The following is a 21,123-nucleotide window of genomic DNA, read 5'->3' as shown; positions in this document are numbered from 1 at the left end:
GGGTTCGGGTTCGAGGTTCAGTTCGTGGATTCGGGCAATTTTTTATTTCCCCATTTGGGTTCGTGGGTGGGTTCGTGCATATATATATATAAACACACACACAAGAGAAACATGCATAGTTGCAAAACAAAGTCATTTCACAATATGAACAATTGTTGCTTGATCATTGATCAGTGCCAAATGCCAAAGGGTTTCGGGTCCCTTCAAAACCTGTTTTTACCTGAATCTAAAAGCATTAAATACTCGCTCATTAATCTATCTTCATGATTGTAAAGAAAATTATACATTGAATTACTAAATTGCAAAACATAGACTAGTTCATCAAATAATACATTGAATTGCTAAATTGCAAAAGAAAGACTAGTTCATCAAATAATAAAGATTGAAACATGATGATAGATGACAAGTTTTTAGTAGTTTATCAATAATCATAGTATCAAATGCCCTTCAAGGGTCAAATGGATCATCACAAATGACGGATCAATGGCTTCATCCCCAACTGCAACTATATCTAGATCTTCATCATTGGAACCCAAACTGGTTCCACTAGTCCCATATGCTGCTATATCATCGTCCTCCTCCTTGACGTAAGGGATTAGATGAGTGAAATGTTTTTTATTAAGTTCCTTTGAGAGTTGCATAAAAAAACAATTAAAAAAACACTCTTTAATGTTGTTTTAGCCTTGGATTCGCTGTGAGTTCATCTAGGTTCGCTTCAGCAAGGACCCGGACGAATCCACAGTCAAAACTAAGGACCCTGCCCGGACCCGAACCGAACCCAGGGACGAATCCGGACCCGTATAGACCCGAACCCGAATCTAGGCAGCAGGGGATGAATCCGGCAACTAAGGATATAAGTCATCCTTGTGATAAGTGCACCAGTATCATCCTTAGGATACATATCACAAGGTCACATGACATTAAGTCATGGACCATTTTCTACAAAAGTAGATTTATCACAATATGCATATAATCATCAACCATATGATGTTAGTCAATAAGTGCATAAGAAACAACAAACATTAATCATATCAAGTTTACCTCTAAAGTGATATGGTCTACTCCCTCTGAATAAAAATTGATAGAATCATGTTCTCTATTTGCTCCCTCTTAATCTAAAGCAATGTCAGATTCCCTCTTCATAATCTTAATCATAAAACATGTTCACTTCCAGAGCCTGCACAATAATCTTGGGAGCAAACGTAACTTTCTTTTTCTGCAAGAACATCTTTAGATATAAAGGAAAGGATCAATGCAATTAACTATTATAGTACGTATAAGTTTATAACCAAGAAGAGAGAGACTTTAGTAAGTAGATAACTGTAATACTCAAGAGTAAGAATTACTTATCTTTCTATGACAATCCATAACCGTCAAATCATTAACTCTCCTCTCTAAAGAAGGTTTCAAGTGGGAATTCGAACATTGTTTATTATATTTACCCTCCACAATGTGAAATTCTAACTCTTATATCATCGAACAATTTTACATACTCGGTATCTAGAGTATGATCATGCAAGTTATTTAAGGATCTTTTCATTTTCTTATGATGTTCACAAGTTGTAGGCCCATTAAAATCATTTTGTTACTCATAAAAAATTTTGAACTCCCTTTGAATGTTTTAATCTTTTCAACCTTCGGGTGATAAGTCAATACTTCCTCATTATGTACATGGAGGTACAAAATCACGAAGTCACACCGATGTATTTCCAAACTTCCTCTAATTATAAATAATCCAAGCTCCAATATTTCCTAGAAGAAGTGTCAGACTCCCTCTTAATAAGGAAGAATACTCAAAACCTCGATCATCTTCAAGGTCCTTACATTATTCAACTTGATCCTCATAAGACTAATGAATTTTAGATCACGACTTCTTTGGAGCTACTTAATAAGATTGAGTCTGCACAATATGCCTAATGTACCATTCTTCTTTTCCTGTAAGATCAACTTTAGATACAAAGGAGAAGATCAAGAGAAATAGCTCATATAGTACATATAGAATTTAAAAAACAAGAGAGACTACTAGGAGTTAAGCTAATATATGAATACTTATCTACACATGAAGAATTAAGAATTGTCTTTAGAGATTGGAACATCTCCACTCTTAATGAGGTTCAAGTGGGAATGGAACATTGCCTATTTATTCCCCCCTCAATGTAAAATTTTCACTCATTCTTATATTGTTGAACAATTTAGAATTAAATATGACAATTCCTTTCCAACTTGCTCTCTTAATCATTTAAGGCCCAAACATTCATTTAGCTTAACATTAGAATCAAACACGTCCTTCCATTTTCTCAAGCTTGTCCACAATATACCAATATCTTGATTTAGTATGGTTGTGCCACATGAGTGAATATCTTACAATCTATGTATTACTATCATTGGTGAATCCAACACAACATGGTTTACTCCCCCTCTTTCAAGGTTGTCTCAAATGAGATGTTAGGCTTCCAGTGAATCTTAATCTCTCCCTATTTCCTTTTATAAGGAAGAGGATTAACTTTTCACATGGGCTACTTTCTCCATTATTTCCTTACAGTTTTCTGCACTTTTATTTCTTATTTATGAATAATGGTATATGTCCACACATACTTTACAGATATTTTTAATCATTGTCATGTTCCTCAATCTTCCAAAAAAAAAAAAAAATAATCCTCCCTAATATCCAATGTTCATTAGTGTTATATGGTAACTACAAGAGAAATAAAGTGGGGTAAAGTGAAGGATTATCACTCATCTTCTATTCACATGCCAAACTCATCAAAACCCCTTGTCTTTCCTATGTTGATAATCCTCTCAGAACATTGTATGTAAATTATTTTATTATGTTTGTTGTGTATCTTCTGCTTCATTGGATACTAGTTAGCCTTGCTTATGCTCTGTGATCCATATACATATGTGTTGCGATTGCTTGATATAGACAGCCACTTCTTATATAGGGTACGTATGAAAGGTCCAGTTCTGCGTATAGAGTGTAAGACTGCCACCTCTTCTGCTACTTTCTTATATCTTTCGTTGCCTGATATCTTCATATTTTTGCCTTAGTTTGTATCTATTGTTTGTGTTCTTTGAGTTACGACAATACTTCGATAGTATTTTAATCACCCTGCTTATGGTATTAGTTTCAACTTGAATAATAAGTGTTGATTCACTACATTTTAATGATTTATATCTATCATTTGTATTTGATGCCCTTTTTTTTTCATTTTCCATGCTTTTGCAATTTGCATAAATGCTATTATCCACATCTGGTAGAATTCTAAGTTCCTAATTGCGAATATGTTATGTACACATATACACTGTCCTGTAGTCATTGATTTGGAGCATGGATTAGACTAGTTCCTTTTCTTTCCATTATATTGTTTAAGAGATGTCTCTGGGAAGCGATTACTTGGTATAATTTTTTCGGTAAGATACTTGCAACATGGTAACGTTCCAGGCTTCCTTAGTGATCTTCAATAATGGCTGATACCTAGAAAACTATTTCTTTTCTTAATTCCAGTTGTGGTTCTATGTCGTCCATTTTCTAGAATCGTGTCTTGATTCCAATTGATCCCTTTCAACTCATAAGATTTCAACCTCTGAACTTATTGATACTTATTCTTCCTTCTTCCTTATGTAAATGCCTTTTCCTCCTTTAATGTTGGAAATTACTATTTCTAAATAATGATCATTTAACGGAGGTTGAAGCAAGGTCAGTAAGCCTTAGATGTCTGTGTATATAGGGTGTCCAAAGTTGGTCGTTCTTCTGAGCTTTGCATGACTAACTTCTCTTAGAGAATTACAAGTGCGAGACCGTGAGAGAATCAAGGTTTGAAACATTACACAAGATTGGAAATATTGAGTGTAGAGATTAGCGGCGAGGTCCTGTGTATAGAAAGTTTGGAGCAGATGCAGAATTTGAGGTGACTGGAAATGAAAACAAACAAGGGTTCGAGCATTGTTAGTTACATTCAAACCAGAAAGGTAATATAAGAAGTTTGCACAAATAATATTTTTAATCATCTTCATGTTATTGCAATATTCGTGCATTGATTGAGTGAATTTTGTGAGTGGAATATGCAGAGGTGGCGACATGAGATCACAGTGTGTATGCGGGCAGTCCCTAATGCATCGTCACTGCTCCTCAACCCCTCAATACTCTCCTTGAATGTCTTTGTCATGAACAACTTGTGACTCAAGCTGGATTTTGTTCCATCAGAATCTCCATTCTCCGAAGAGATGAAATTGGTGCTCAACAATTCCTCTATTAGTGGCAACGCCCTTATGCTTTGCTTTGTTATTAATTATGCTCATTCTTCACTAGTGCAAATTGAGTTGGTTCGGGATACTAGACGTACTAAAATATCATCGATGTTTGTGAGAGAGAGTAAATGGGCAGTGATAGGCGTCTTCAGGCGACGTTGCAGATGGCTCACTGCAAGTGTTAATATCTGCCTTGTTCTTTTTATTTATTTATTACATTTTTAATGTTTCTTCCATGCATCACATCCTGCTGCACATTTTATCATTCTTTTATTTTACATTTACAGATGGCTCTGATACCATGTTGATTTTCTAGGATCGTTTCTGTAAATGTAGTAACATTGCCCATTTATTGATGTGTTCCAATTACAGATTTGCTTCTCATATAAATATGAGGAGGAGACATGTCTCATAAAGAGACATGTCTTTATAGTTAATCATCATTGGTTAATATATTTAATATAACTGACCATATTATATATATATATATATATATATATATATATATATCTAATGATGATTATATCAATCTGACTGAACCACAATTTAACATAATGTGCTATCGGCAATTTGATTACATACGAACTGATTACATTATGTAGATTCTTAATATAATCTTAAGTATATATGTATATGTATAATATTATATATATATATATATACACAATAATAATAAGACATACATATATAATATTATATGTATATATATACACACAATTAATGATCAGTTATGTAATATTAACTTGAGGATAGACTTAAACAATATAGATTCAATTTCACACAAGCTAACTTCTTAACACTATTCTCCTATGAGCTTGAGCGACCCTCTTGGCCCTCATTGCAGCAGTGTATCATTCAAAAATCAAAGATTAATTGGATCAATAAGGTTCATTTGATGTTGATCATAGAAGAAATGAATGCTCATCATTTAGGGGTTGTTGAATGATTGCCTCTATTATTACAAGCTGTACAATATCTTTAAAAATTGCTAAAAAAGCTCTATTACTGATTTTAAAAATGCATACTAGTGAAATAACATATCAACACAATAACCTAAAGATTTGAGGCAAATTTGACAACACCTCTGAATTAGTATTTGCATTGAAAAATGAAATTTTTCAATAGTGAAAGGCATTATATGCATCTCATATAGATTTGACAGGAACTATTTTCCCTTATCTTTTACATCATTAATATTGTGTCTTTCATGACTTTGAAAATGTCTTTGCTTATTTGCTTTTGAATTGCCAGACTTCTATTTGCATCTCGTATAGATTGATTGGAACTATTTTCCCTTATCTCTTTCATGACTTTGAGAATGTCTTTGCTTATTTGCTTTTGAATTGCCAGACTTCAATTTGCATCTCGTATAGATTGATTGGAACTATTTTCCCTTATCTTTTACGTCATTAATATTGTGTCTTTCATGACTTTGAAAATGTCTTGCTTATTTTCTTTTGAATTGCCAGACTCCTCTTTGCTGGGTCACTGTTCAGGTGAAACTAAGTCTTCTAGTTTTTTTTCTCAAGTTGCTGGTTTGGGTTTGGGGACGGATTCGAGTTTGTGTTCGTGGGTTTGGGCACCTTTTTTTTTTCCCATTTGGGTTTGTGAGTATATATGGATAGATTGATAGATATGTTAAGTTTTTAGCCTAGAAATCAATGGTGATTAATAGCAATAAGAAGCCAAAACTGAACCAATAAACACCAGAAATATCCTGGGAAAACCCTTCGAGAATGAAGGGAAAAACCCAGCCACACAAAAGAAATATATCTTTATTGATAATGAAATGTTCAAGTGTACAATATCCTTTGCTTGATGCTAATATATAACAATAGGAGAGACTCTTCACATTCTAACCGAAGGTGTCTTGAGATTCTTATAACTCCTATAATTAATTATAACTCTTTGAATATTCATGCCTCAATGCATTTGAATGACACATGTCATTTACATTTAATATTACAAATTAAACTTAAGTGCCTTTTTCAGCTGAAGATGACAATAATGGTTAAGTGTCCTTTTCAGCTGGAGATGACAAGATAGATGCATTATGATACATGAGATGTTTAATGATTTGATGCAAGTAACGATAGGAGGTGATATATGAGATATTTTATGATTCTTTTCTGTTGATTACTCAATTCAATAAGCTAAACTACAGAAAACATAATTCTAGATTTTAATTTGTTGCATCAAACTTTCATAACAAGCTTCAAATTAAGCGAGCATTTGGAAAGAGTTAAAAGTGTCTTTTAGAGGTTTTAATCACAGCATTCTGAGAACTAAATTCTTGTACAGCTAGATAAATACAAGTCACGACCTGAAACATACATATATTTCTGCATATCTGTGATGAAAATGGGACCAACAATCTAGGATAAAAAATATAGTCACAGGATCGCATCAACCATTTTTTGAAATTCACACAACAGACAGCTCCCGAGAAAGTAAAAATAGTTTTTTCATTGATTAAAGGTATAAAAGCTGGGTAGAAATCTGTGAATGATACTATATTGTATTGAATCAAGCTTTTACATGCTGTATTTTCAAAGATTGCATTACAACACTTAGCAAATGCTAGAAAGAATTGAATAGGAGCTGACCTAGACATCCTTTTCCTCTATCCAGCAATAAGAGATAATATAGGAGATGCTTCTAAAAACAATTAAAGATATTTGCTTTGACCTGGTAGTTTGACCTCTACTTGGCTCTCCCGGGTTCGTCCGGGTCCTTGGTGGGTTCCCACAGGGTTCGTATTTCGGACTGTGGGTCTGCAGCGCAGACCGGGATGAACCCATAGTCTGAAATACAGACCTTGTTCGGACCCGTCACGGACCATCGGCAAACCTGGACCTGTTCAGACCTAGATCTGCCTGGCAGGGTAACTTAGTTATTTTGTGCTCTAATAAGAGTGGATATGGCTTCTTGTTGTGTATGAGAGAAGCCATTTTCTTTCTATTCATGCATTCGTTTTTGTTTTCTGGAATCCTTTCTTCCAGGCATCTTCAATATATTGTTTTCTATAAGCGCGCGTCCATAAAGATCCCAATTTTCTCTCTCTAGATAATTTTTGAGAAGAAGATTTCTTATTTTCAAGATTTATTTGGCATGTCATTGCCACATGAAAATTACACATTTTATATGTGAAACATTTGTTAGTGAACATGTGAAGTACATTAGGTGAAGCCCAATCTTTACGAATGAAAGAAAAATTTATGTTTGGGAAGTTATTAACAATTAATGGAAGTTCTGAACATTACACATTTTATAGGTGAAACATTTATCACTGAACATGTAAAGTATATTAGGTGAAGCCCAATCTTTACGAATGAAAGAAACAATTATGTTTGGGATGTTATGGACAATTACTGATTTTTTTTTTTGTCTTGTAACAGAGAAAGCCAATTCAAAACCAAAGTCCATTGCAAAAGTCAATAATGAAAAGAAGGGAACCAATATTGTGGGTTCAACAGCATCTGTTACTAATGTAGGGAATCTTGTGAACTCCATCATAGATACAACAAGTGCCACAATTCTTTCAGAGGTAGGGAGCTGCTTGTTTGCTAACAATTACTAATTAGATTGAAGATATTGATGTTTTGTATGCCCTTTCAGATTACAGAGGATGCTGTTAAGCTGCATGAGAAGGACCTGGGACATGTCGTAGCTGGAGCAGTGAGGAAGCGCTTGGGACCTGAATTGGAAAGCCTCCTGGTGAGTGACACACAAGCAATTGAAATTTCTTTTTTTTAAGATAGTTTAGATGTATTGAGAATGCTCGTACATGCTGGGTTTTCTTTATGCTCTGTACTTAGTTCCCTATTTGAATCTTTCTTCATGCTTTCAGGTTTGCTACTATAGCATTTTTAATTTATGTCATAGTTCCCTCCCATTTTTGTAACATGGCACTGTTACATCTAAGATTTCTACTTCCGCTTGCTGAATTAAATCTGTTAATTTTTTCGCTTTGGTATTGCAGATGCTTTTAAAAAATGCAGCATACACACAAGGGTTTACTTCAGGGATTGCAAGTCGATCTCTGTCTAGATGATTTTTTCCCCCATCCTTTATTGATAATGTTTTCTCGACCATGTTTGCTTCGACAGCATCAAACAATCAGTATACAATGTCTGTATGAACATTTTTTATTTATCGCAGGTGTGCAGCTTTTTGGTTATGCACAATGGCCTGTTTTTGAGGGAGGGGACTTCAAAATATGCTTTAAGGCAGACAGATGAAATTCATCTTGTAGTACTTAAGATGTATGGTTTGTTTCATCTGCCTTGGTCAAGTAATTCAAATGAGTGTTTTATAGAAGTATAGGTGTAACTTATGTCCCTTGCTTCCAATTTATTTGTCAATTACTGTTCTGCTTCCTCTTTTTCATTGGTTATTTGTCTCTGTGTCCTTATATTTCTTTATTTTAAATAAAATTTAGTACTTGTGTTACTTTTTTCCCCAAAGTCAGATGTATATCTTAATGGCTTAGTTGTATTGCAAATTCTTGGCTAGTTTCACATGAAGCAACGTGCCCTTCTAAAACAAAACCTTTCTTGCCTGGACATGTTTGGAATGCCTTAAAAGATTATATGACTAATATCTAGGGTTGCATATCATACTCACTAATTCTAAATGGTTTTATGTTCTCCATTTCATTGGTACATTTTTGGTGATATCTGAGGTTCACTTAGTGTAAAAAAAACGTTTTATCAAATAATCTTATCAAACATACTTTTGGCCAATCTTACTATTAACAAATTTTTATTAAGAACCAATGAATTTAACATTGGGTTTTGGTTTACTGAAATTTCCTTGATGAGCCAAATTCTGCTTATGAGCAGAGTATTACATTTGAGGTAGGTTTTAGCTCTTCAAGAAAAACCTTTTCTAACAGTTATATTGTTGGAATTTTGAGCCGAGAAATAAAGAGATAAACAACAATAAAGAAAAATAACAGAAGCAACAAACATCAGAATTTATCCTCAGGAAACACTTCTAGAAAGAAAAAACCATACACAACAAAATATCACTTTATTAGTCCCTCCCTATATAGGCAGGGACCTAGTTCCTTGTTTCAATTAATTTTTGTAATCAAAATTAGTCAACTTGTAAAGTTCAAAAATCATTTTATTTTTTAATTAATTTTTAGTCAGTAATTCTTATTTTTTGATTGGGTAGGAGCAATTTTGCAAGGGAATAGAATTGAATTTTTTACAAAGAAATTAGAGAAACAAATCTCTGGAAAGTTATGTAAGTTCTAGAACTATCCACTGACTCTTCCTCCAACAGGTGTCACTGGCAATGTATTCCAATTGTGCCAATACAGTGATACCCCACCTACAATCAGTGTCTGCCTAAAAAACTTAGCAAGAGAAAAACCATGACCTGTGCTTGACAATGACTTGGAAAAGTCGTTACCTTGGCCTTGTATACCAGTAATTGTTTCAATGAGCTAACTCCCTAAAATTGTAATTCATGAAATACATGCTTTGTATACTGTAACAACAACCCTTATCACATTCTCCAGAAAAATCTTAAGCACGCCCCTCGTTTCCTGATAAATGAGGTTGCATATATGCTTCACCCTCCTTGCCTGGTGAGCCGCCTAATTGTAGACTTGTTAATATCTTGGATATTGTCTCTCAAATCCTTTGCATAGTTTACGAGAAGGCAACCATTCTTCAATTTGTTGCTCTGACATTTTCTTGAGCAACACTATCAAGAAGTTAGACAATGAATTTATGAGAAACCAGAGCAAAGAAATAGTTGACGCCAAAATTGTTTAGGGAGGTATTAGAACCCACCTAGATGAATATAGGAAGGGTGGAGTACATCCCAATGACCACATTATTAAATTCAAAGACACCCAGAAAACTTGTGTTCAAAAGAGGGCAAGTACGAAATTGTGACTAGAGAATTTGCTAATGTATGGTGGCGTAACTTTTTTCCTTATTAGCTTCTCTTAATCCTAATGCAAACCCTTTGCCTTCTTACCGCTCCCAACCTGATAGGCCAGTGCCTCGAAGAAGTAGCAGGCATGGTAGGAAGAATCCCAAGTATTTTGGGATTGCTTAAAACGTGGAAACGTTGCATGTTGCAAGGTAGAAGACTCCAGGTAGAAGACTGAGACTGAACGTTGCAGGCAGACCAAGTCTTTTGGGAGATTTCTTTCTAATTCGAATAGTTGTTATGTTTATTATTGTTTTACAATTCTGTTGCATATGTACTGGGATTTCGGCAATTTGTTAAAGCTACGGCTTATTTATTGGTTGCCAACATGAATAAGAAAGCAAGCAAATTTTCATTTAAAAACAGTGTGGTCTGTTCTCGCCCTAAGAGGATAATCTTAACCTAACCAGTTGTAGTTCTGACTGGGACCTATCATTGGTATCAGAGCTGTGTTGTTTAGTCATGGCAAGCAACAAAGAGCGAATCGAGAACTTGGAGGCCGAGCTGGGAGGACTTCAGGTTGGCATGCACCGAATGGAATTGGGAATGGCTGACAAGTTCAGTCATCTAGAATCAATGCTTGGTCGTATGTCTAAGATGCTGTCTTCAAACAAGGATAGCTCCAGCCATAACCATCACGAAAAAGAAAGACATTCACGCAACAGCAAGGATGAGTCTGACGGAGGCCGTATGTCGTTTCTTCCAAAACAGCCAAGCTTGAGTTTCCAAGGTTTTCTGGGGACAACCCAATATAATGGTTTGCCCGGGTGGACCAGCTCTTTGAGTTCCAGGAAACACCGGAGACACGCAAAGTCGCTTTAGCCTCATTTCATTTAGAGGGTGAGGCAAACCAGTGGTGGCGATGGATGAGCAGAACATTTAAAGAAGAGAGAAAGGAGGTGACGTGGGCAATTTTTTCAGAAGAATTGTGGGCTCAATTTGGACCCATAGAAGGGGAAGATTTTGATGAAGCTTTGTCTCACATTAGGCAAGTGGGGTCATTAAGAGATTATCAGCAAGAATTTGAGAAGCTGGGCAACCGTGTACAAGGATGGTCACAGAAAGCTTTGGTTGGGACTTTTATGGGGGGTCTCAAATCGGGGATAGCGGATGGAATTCGCATGTTCAAGCCACAAACATTAAAGGAGGCCATTAGCCTTGCGCGGATGAGAGACGAACAACTGAATCGCCAACAAAAACTTGCACGACCACAGAGCAGTCGATTGTCGTTGAGTCTTCCTGCACCAACTAGGTCCAACCCGACTTCTCCAGTCAAACGGCTGTCATTGGAGGAGATGCAAAAAAGGAGAGCCATGGGGCTATGCTTTAATTGTAATGATAAGTTTACTACAGGACACAAATGCAAAGGTCCACGACTAATGCTTGTGGAAGGACCTACAGGGATCGGAACCTTCACATACGAAGAAGTGTTAGATGAGCAAGTGATGGAAGAGGAGACCAAGGAGCAAGCTGCGCCTGAAATCTCACTACATGCACTCACAGGATGGTCATCACCTAAGACGATGAGAGTAACTGCCAAGATTGGACAACTGGAGGTGGAGGTCCTCATTGACAGCGGCTCAACTAACAACTTCATTAGTGATCGAGTTGTTCGCTTGCTTCGACTGCCAGTTATACCAACCAGCCCGTTCATCGTGAAGGTAGCCAACGGAGAAAAATTGAGTTGCCAAGGGAGGTTTGAAAAGGTATTGATCGATCTTCAGGGTGTTCCATTTTTTCTCACTCTTTATGGCCTTCCCATAGCAGGTCTCGACGTCATACTCGGGGTCCAGTGGTTGGAAATGTTGGGGTTGGTCACATGTAATTGGAAGCAGTCGACTATGGAGTTTGAGTGGGAGAATGAGCCTCGGAGACTCCAAGGGTCAAATAACCAACAGTTGCAAACTTCTTCTCTCAAGGAAATGTCCAAAGAAATGCGTCAGGGCCACACGGTGTTTGCAATTTACATGCAGTTATCGCTGGATACAGCACTAGGGGGCATGCAACCTGACATGCACATGCTTTTAATGCAATTTGAGGAGGTGTTTGCTAAGCCCACTCAACTCCCACCTTCAAGGGAAACCGAGCATTGTATTCCTCTCAAGGAAGGGGTGGAGCCGGTCAATGTTTGACCATATAGATATGCATACTTCCAGAAAGCTGAGATTGAGAAACAGGTACAGGAGATGTTGAATTAGGGAATTATACGGCCAAGCACGAGCCCTTTTTCATCCCCATTACTATTGGTAAAAAAGAAAGATGGTAGCTGGCGGTTCTGTACAGATTATCGCGCTCTCAATGCAGTCACCATAAAAGATCGCTTTCCCATCCCTACAATTGAAGATATGTTGGATGAGCTTCATGGTGCTTCCTATTTTACCAAACTGGACCTTAGGGCAGGATATCACCAGGTAAGAGTTCACTTCTCAGATATTCCTAAAACTGCCTTTCGTACCCACAATGGCCACTTTGAATATTTAGTTATGCCCTTCGGGTTGTGCAACGCACCCTCCTTTCAGGCTCTCATGAATTCTATCTTTCGCCCCCATCTTAGAAAATATATCCTAGTTTTCTTTGATGATATTTTAATCTATAGTCCTACTTGGGAAACTCATTTACACCATGTAAAAAGTGCACTAGAAATTCTAAGGCAGCACAAGTTCTTCATCAAATCAAAAAAATGTGCCTTTGGCCTATAGGAATTAGAGTACCTTGGACACATTGTCACACACCAAGGGGTTAAGGTAGACATGGAAAAAATCAAAGTCATGGTCTCATGGCCTCGTCCTACTAACATTTCACAATTGCGTGGTTTTTTAGGACTCACTGGACATTACAGGAAATTTGTTCAAAACTATGGCATCATCGCCCGCCCTCTCACTAATCTCCTCAAGAAGGGCCAATTTGGCTAGAGTGATGAAGCTGAAGCTGCGTTCCTTGCACTCAAGAACGCTATGACCACCACACCAACGCTAGCCATGCCCAACTTGAACGAAAATTTCACCATTGAAGCTGATGCATCCGGGGAAGGGATAGGTGCAATTCTCTCTCAACAAGGACAACCAATCGCCTACATGAGTCGTGCATTGGGCATCACAAAGAAATCATGGTCTACTTACGCTAAGGAAATGTTAGCTATAGTAGAAGTGATACATATATGGCGTCCGTACCTACTGGGCAAGAAATTCTGCATCCAAATAGACCAACGAAGCCTCAAATATTTTTTGGAGCAGAGAGTAGCAACACCAGAACAGCAAAAATGGGTGGCTAAATTGTTGGGGTATGATTATGAAATTGTCTATCGGCCAGGCCGTGACAATTTTGCGGCTGATGCTCTATCCCGCAAGCCCAATAGCCCAACTCTTAACTATGTATTTGTGCCACAGGTTCAATTGTGGGAGGATATCAAAAGGGCCTCAAAGGAGGATGCCTACATAGGCCAAGTGGGCCAAATAGCCAAGGAGCAGCCTGAAGGCCTATATAAGCTACGTGAGGGACTGGCATTTTTTAAAGTTAAAGTGGTGGTGCCCCATATACAGGAGTTGCGCAAGAAAATATTGGAGGAGTTTCATGATAGTAAGCCTGCAGGCCATTCAGGAGTCTTGCGAACCTACAAAAGGCTAGCCCAACAATTCTATTGGCCTAAAATGTACCAAGATGTTTAGGAGTATGTTGCTGCATGCGAAGTCTGCCAGAAGACCAAGTCCCAGGCTCTCGCACCAGCTGGACTTCTCCAACCTCTGCCCATTCCATGTCAAGTATGGGATGATATTACACTTGACTTCATTGAAGGCTTACCAACTTCGCATGGGAAGGATACTATGTTGGTTGTCGTTGACAGACTCAGTAAGTATGCCCATTTCATGCCTTTAACTCATCCTTTTACTGCAAAAACAGTGGCAGAAAAATTTGTGGAGGGCATAATCAAACTACATGGAATGCCACGCTCCATAGTCAACAACTGTGATCCCATATTTATCAGTAAATTCTGGCAAGAATTCTTCACTATGTCAGGGACCAAACTCAAGCTTAGCTCGGCCTACCACCCACAAACAGATGGCCAAACAGAAGTGGTGAATCGCTGTCTAGAACAATACCTCCGTAGCTTTGTTCATCAGTGGCCTAAGAAATGGGTGGAGTTCCTGCCATGGGCAGAATTTTGGTACAATACCGCATACCATATCTCCACTGGTATGACACCATTCCAGGCTCTCTATGGTCGATTGCCACCGAACATTCCTTTCTATCAAGCTGGCCTTTCACCAGTGAATGAAGTAGACCACAGTTTGGTTCGAAGAGATGAACTGCTGCAGCAACTAAAGAGTAACTTAGGAGTGGCCATCAATCGTATGAAGCAAGTAGTTGATCGGAAGAGACGAGATGTCGAGTTTGACGTGGGTGACATGGTGTTCCTTAAGCTTCAACCTTATCGCCAGCATACTGCTTTCAAAAGAGCTCATCAAAAGCTGGCCAGTCGATTCTTTGGGCCATACCCTATCTTGCAACGAGCTGGCAAAGTGGCATATAAACTTCAGTTGCCAGAGGGAGCACGTATACACCCTATGTTTCATGTGTCCCTTTTAAAGAAGTATGTTGGGGAGCGCACGGATGTTAGCCAGGAATTACCCCCAATCACTGAGGAAGGTGAAGTGGAACTTGAACCAGAAAAGATTATTGATACTCGTTGGGTTAAGCAAGGCAATAAGTTTGTTGAAGAAGTCTTAGTGCAGTGGCGTCGTTTACCTACAGAGGAGGCCACCTAGGAAGATGCAGATTTGTTGAAGCAGCAGTTTCCTACCAAGGACCTTGAGGACAAGGTCCCACTCGTTGGGGGAGGTATTGATAGGCCAGTGCCTCGAAGAAGTAGCAGGCGTGGCAGGAAGAATCCCAAGTATTTTGGGATTGCTTAAAACGTGGAAACGTTGCATGCTGCAAGGTAGAAGACTCCGAGTAGAAGATTGAGACTGAACGTTGCAGGCAGACCAAGTCTTTTGGGAGATTTCTTTCTAATTCGAATAGTTGTTATGTTTATTATTGTTTTACAATTCTGTTGCATATGTACTGGGATTTCGGCAATTTGTTAAAGCTACGGCTTATTTATTGGTTGCCAACATGAATAAGAAAGCAAGCAAATTTTCATTTAAAAATAGTGTGGTCTGTTCTCGCCCTAAGAGGATAATCTTAACCTAACCAGTTGTAGTTCTGACTGGGACCTATCACAACCTCCTTTGTTTCCTTACCCGACTTATCCTATGCCAACACTCGCGATTGGGAGCAGAGTTCCTTTGCCTCCAATTCCTCGCCCACTTCTTCCAAGCCCCAGAAGTAGTCGCTTTCAAGACCCACCAACATGATTGGAGTCCCTCCATGCGGACTAAGGAAATGGCTAGTGTAGCTTTTTTGAGTGTTTTCTCCATCATTATTTTGCTACTTGGAGACATTGGTGCATTAAGATCTAATAAGACAGATTTACCCCTTGGCTTACACTTGTTTAATGGTGGGGGAAGAGTGTACATATATGGTTTGGACAAAGCGAAAGGGAAAGGGAATGACGAGATTGTCAACTCTGTGTATCCTCATAATTTGAGCGAGTCCCTTGTGGCTTCTCTTTTCGTTCCAAGAAATGATAAACTTGTAAAGATTGATGGTACCCTTATAATCCATTTAGTTCGAGCTGGTGAGAAGGCCTTAAACTCCCACAAAGAGGACATTGTTTTCGGTAAACGAGAATCTGAAAAGAATAGCCTAGTTGTCATAACAAAAAGACACCGTGCTCTTGCACTAGCAAGGGTTGCTGGCCCAAAATATGAAATTCAGAATAATTTATCTGAAGGCACTGTTGAAAATCAAAGAGCATAAGCATCTAACTCCAAAAATGACTACAAAGAGGATAGGAAATTGACATCAGTGGACAGATCACTTAACCAGTGTTTGGTTGAATGTTAGTTGAAAGGGAAGGCTAACATTAAATTTACAGTTGCAATTATGTCATTTGTTTGTTGCACAATAATTTAATGTGACATTGCCATTATTTCATGTATTTGTCAAAAAGACGTTCCCTTTTAAAGGCGAAGGAAGCAAAATGCAAGAATATTGTCTACACCTTCTTAATAACCATATATTTAATCCATTATCATTATTATTATTGAGTGAATAGAGGTTACTATTTTTGTATTTTATGTCATGCCACTTAGCCTTTCTTACTCCTATAATATATGAATATCTTGCTTGTGCATTGTACTTTATAATTTTAAATAAATATAAAAAATATAGGATAAACATAATAAAAAAGAGTATTTGTAGTTTGATATTTATTATATTATATTTAATTATATATGTTTTCGTTGACAAATTTGTTTGTAGCATGTATACATATTAATTTTATTGTAATAATATCATTGATATTTGAAATAAATATCATTAAATATTACAATGAGGAAAAGGTCATTATAATATAGCCAAAAGAAATGTGATAATAAAAATTGTGTAAAAAGGTCGAAACCATCAAATCTATTTAATCATAAGTAATTTCTATAATATATGAAATTAATAAATAAATATTTTTTCTTTGCAAATATTCAAATTATCAAAAAATTGTTAATTTTTATTGGTGCAATAATCTAATTATGCATATGTGAATACAATAGTGCTAAATCATTAATCAATGAAATAAATAATATAAAATAAAATAACCTATGAAAATTGAATAAGCATGTTTAAATCTATTTTTAAAAATCATAAAATGACCTCTTTTTATGATTTAATCATAAAAGCTTTGTAGAGGTCATCCATCTGGTGCCAAGCTTTGGATTAATCAGAATATTTTGGATTTTCTAGCTCTTGAATGCTAGACAGCAGTGGGGGGTCTAATGTCTTTAAGGCAATTTGGAAAAGTTGGGGCAAAGTGAGACCTCTATTGGGGACCATTCTGAGAATGGAGGTGGGCAATAAATGTTGTGGTAATTGTTCTATTTGGTGGAACTTGAAAAGAAACTCTAAGCCACTAGCCCTAGTTCATGGGTGTTCAACAAAGAAATGGGCCAAAGCTGGTATTAAAACTTTCAGGGACATCTTGAGTAGTGATAGTCTTATTGAATGGATTGAACTTAAGGCCAGATTTTCCTTGTGTAATTCTTAGAGGAAAGCCTGTACTATGATTGTTAATGTCCTTAATGCTACCAGGGTCAGAAGAAGTTGTTATACGACCGAGTCATGTTCATTCTAGTTGAGATGGCTTGATTCCTCTCCCTCACACCTAATTAAATCCAAGCATGTTTACTCCTTCCTCTCCTCCAATACTATTGTCCTTGAGCATCTTGATTCCTGTTGGAACCTATCCCTTACTCATATTGATTGGAAAAAGATTCTCATCCAGCTACAGGCCAGGCCTATTGAACCCAAAATTATTTGTTTCATTTGGTGAATGTTGTTGCATAGGTTACCTTTCACTAAACCAAGGGGGGAGCCTAATTGTTGTTATGTTTGTTCCCAACCTGAATTTGTTGAGCATGTTTTCTTTCAATGTCCCTTTGCTCAAGCTATTTGGAATATGTTTGGTTTTGTGTTTGATGAAAATGTCTATGTTGAGAACATTATTTTTGGCAAAATATGTTGTAGCAGCATCTTAATGTGTTCTAGTCTATCTTCTATTCTTTCATACTCTGGTATCTATGGAAAGTTAGGAACAATAACTTTTTTTAGGATAAAGAAAGGGTTCTTATTGAGTCTCTAAGGAGATTCATAAGGGTTGACATTGTTGTGCAGGTTACAACCATCTTCAAAATGAAGGAGGAACGGTTCCAAAAATTCATGCAAGTAGGGAAATGACTACTAACTAAGAAGGACTCACTACCATGAAGGAGAAAGACTGCAACAGTGTTGAAGATGACTTCAATGTCCCTTTGTTGCAGTTGGTGCAGCAAATTCGAAGGTAAGGCCACTAAAGGGCAAGAGGATCAGGAGTGGAGGGGTCGAGCATGACATTTATGCCTTCTCCTTTGAGGTTCACTACTTCGGAGTCTAGTGGGGAAGAGGAAGAGTAATATAGTTGTACTAATCTATATGTTGTAGTGCCTTTTCTAGTGTTGTAATATGTTGTAAACTCTTTGCTCCAGCTGATGTGTTGTTTTGTGCTTCGCTGATACTCTAAACTTACTTGTAATCTCTTTTTGGCTCCTTGATATGCAATAGTTTTAAAAAAATATATAAAAAGAAAAACTACTGAAATTAATATTTAAAATGATATCAAATATAATGCTAAAATTTGAAATCACATATATTCTCTTACTAGACAAACTTGAATTAGTTTTTAGATCACTCGATATAATCATTTATTTTCTTCTTCTTATCACATCAAGCGAGGACTCTTGCTCCCGTAGAGCTCTTGTTGATTATAAAATTTAAGTGTACAAAGTCCTCTCTGTAATGTCCCATTTTTTTTTGGGAGGAATTAATTATAAAGTTATCAATTAAAAAATATATATATTACAAGGTAACTTTATAAATTAAATAAAAAAAGCTTCTAGAGGTTGCTGGAAGAAGCGAAGAAAAATTAAAAAGGGAGGTCGACCTATCAAGGAAAAAAGAATAAATAGGCATTGAGGGCTCATTGTCTATCATCAAGACTTATTATTGATTTATGCTTATGTGCATTGTGGAGCCTAGGGTTTCTGCAAATAGTCACAATTGGCCATTGAGAACGAAAACTCTCAATTGGTACGCAATTTTGAGGGTGTGAGAGATCACCTAAATTATTGCAGCTATGGGAAGGATATTTCAGTCCTTTCATTTGTGCTTAATTGCTGATTTGGAGTTTCAGTTGGAGTTGCACTTTCACCATATCATCTTCAGCAGTCAGTCTCCAGTATTTGATCAATCCAGGTTCTTCTTTTCAATCTGTAGTTGCAACAAGTTCTCAATTGTATATAGCCAGTTAGGGTTTCTTTGTAATGTGCTATGTCATAATGTTTAGGTGTTGAAATTTGCCATATCATTTGTAAAAACATTTGGTTTTCATTGAATGAATACATTGGCATTATTATTTCTTCTATTTCAGCAATATATTTTAGCAGTGTGTTAAATCTAGAGTTTGTTTAGTGGCCTATTGGTACGGGTTATTACACTCTCACTTGAAGTGACCTATATAACACATAGAGAAAATCTTCCCATTACAACCGATGGTCTCTTGAGTTTCCCAAATATGACTCTTTATTTCAAATACAACTCTTTGTATTTACATGCCTCGATGCATGTTGAATGACATGTCTTAATATTTAATATTATAATTTTAATCTTAAGTGATCTCTTCAATTGAAGGTGGCCATAATGATAATACCGTTCATGTTTCTAGAGTTAAGGATCTCTATTGCAGCTACAATCTCCAACACTCCCTCTTGGCTAGTGAGAGATCTTTAGTTGAACAGTAATACAAGGTTGCAACCAAAATGTCAATGATACAATCTAATCACATAGATCTTATAAAATTCACAAAATCACTCAACATGAAAACCCTGCAAGAAACACAACCTATCATGATGTTATGGAATCTCTCAACATAATAGTAAGAGAACAATTTACTCATCGATAATAATCATGGAATCACTTAACATGAAAAATTTGCAAAACCATCACATTAAACTTTCATTGTGGACTTACTCAACATGATGTTGTAATGGAATCTCTCAACATGACAAGTTAGCAAGGTTTAAAACCAACATTTTTTCATGGACTCTCTACATGATGCTCACTTTGAATCTCTCATAAGTTGAAGAGTTATTCAGTTGTCCTCATAACTTATTATTAGTTTCAAATGCGTAAGAACACATAAAATCACAATTGAAATTGTTTTCCATCGAGAGTCTCAAAATTCATAATAAAGGAAATCATAGCTAGAACTCTGTTCCAACAAGAGTCTCAAAAGCTAAAATACCAAAAAATTTACAACATATGTAAGAATGACAAGGATTCAAAATGACTCCCTCTTAAAATAAACAACTTTCTTTGAAGTTGAACCTTTCCCTCTAAAAATCATTATTTTTTCATTCTGTAGTTAATAGATATTAATATTAACTTATCATATAAATCAATCAAGGACTACTTTGATCAATGCAATAATATCGTAACAATAGAAGTATCCAAAATATGGCTCAAGAAGTGATGCACTGCATCCTTGATTGAGTAGGGACGCACTACGTCCCTACCGACAAGGGCCCAAAACCCCTAGGATTCCCTTAGGGTCTCAAAATAGGTCGTGAATTTTAGAAATCAGGTACATAATTCGAGATATGACCATTACAGTGCAAATAATAGATTCTGAGTGATTGGATGAGGGAAAGGGAAGACCTAGGTGGTTAGTTCCAACCTCAAACTTTACACCATGAAAAGGGGAGCATTAAAGAGGATCTAATAGGCCCTAGCCTAATTATGCCTAGGAGAAATGAGAAGAAAGAGAAAGAAAGGCAGAGAGGTACAAATAGATGATGATCATACATCAAATAAGTGCTAAACCATCATTGAATTGGAGTGCTTGCAATTTAAGATGGTACATTTAACCCCCACTTTAGTGAGAGTGTGGACTCGATCCAAACTCTTGGTAAAGTACAGCACAAGAATAAGTTAATCTTATCATAATCAAGGAGACAAAGTATCCATCAAGCACCTAAGGGATTGAGTCTTTTCTAACTCCAATATCATTATAAGAGAGGAATTATTGATTAAGAGAAGAAGAGAAAGAAGGGGTGTGATTAATTCATCAATGGGAAATGCACAACTCATTGTGAATCATAGGGGAAAAAAATGTGTTACTGATGCAGGAGCATCCTAGGGTTGTTTGCAATCCTGCATGTTGGAGGGGTTTTGGCTAGAAGGTGTGGACTCGGTCACCAAAGGAGTGGTGCTCGGTCGCTATTGGGTATAGTTTTGTCC

General features: G+C 36.8%; 1 protein-coding gene across 2 annotated transcripts in view; it reads left to right on the top strand.

Annotated features, from left to right (window-relative positions):
• The window catches only part of LOC149542332 (YbaK/aminoacyl-tRNA synthetase-associated domain-containing protein), a 95,569-nt gene extending 87,001 nt beyond the window's left edge, over positions 1–8,568 (top strand). For both annotated transcript variants that reach the window (XM_089797302.1, XM_089797303.1), the window contains exons 10-12: positions 7,647–7,795; positions 7,867–7,965; positions 8,231–8,568. In XM_089797302.1, the coding sequence (XP_089653428.1) occupies positions 7,647–7,795; positions 7,867–7,965; positions 8,231–8,302 (320 nt within the window). In that variant the 3' untranslated portion in view covers positions 8,303–8,568. The remainder of the gene's footprint in view (positions 1–7,646; positions 7,796–7,866; positions 7,966–8,230) is intronic.
• The last annotated feature ends 12,555 nt before the right edge of the window (positions 8,569–21,123 follow it).

Source organism: Cupressus sempervirens, chromosome 8, assembly GCF_028749045.1.
Source record: "Cupressus sempervirens isolate cs-2001-9-10 chromosome 8, ASM2874904v1, whole genome shotgun sequence".
Lineage (NCBI taxonomy): Eukaryota > Viridiplantae > Streptophyta > Pinopsida > Cupressales > Cupressaceae > Cupressus > Cupressus sempervirens.
Note: the sequence above shows the minus strand (reverse complement) of the source record. Positions and strands in the feature narration are given on the sequence as shown.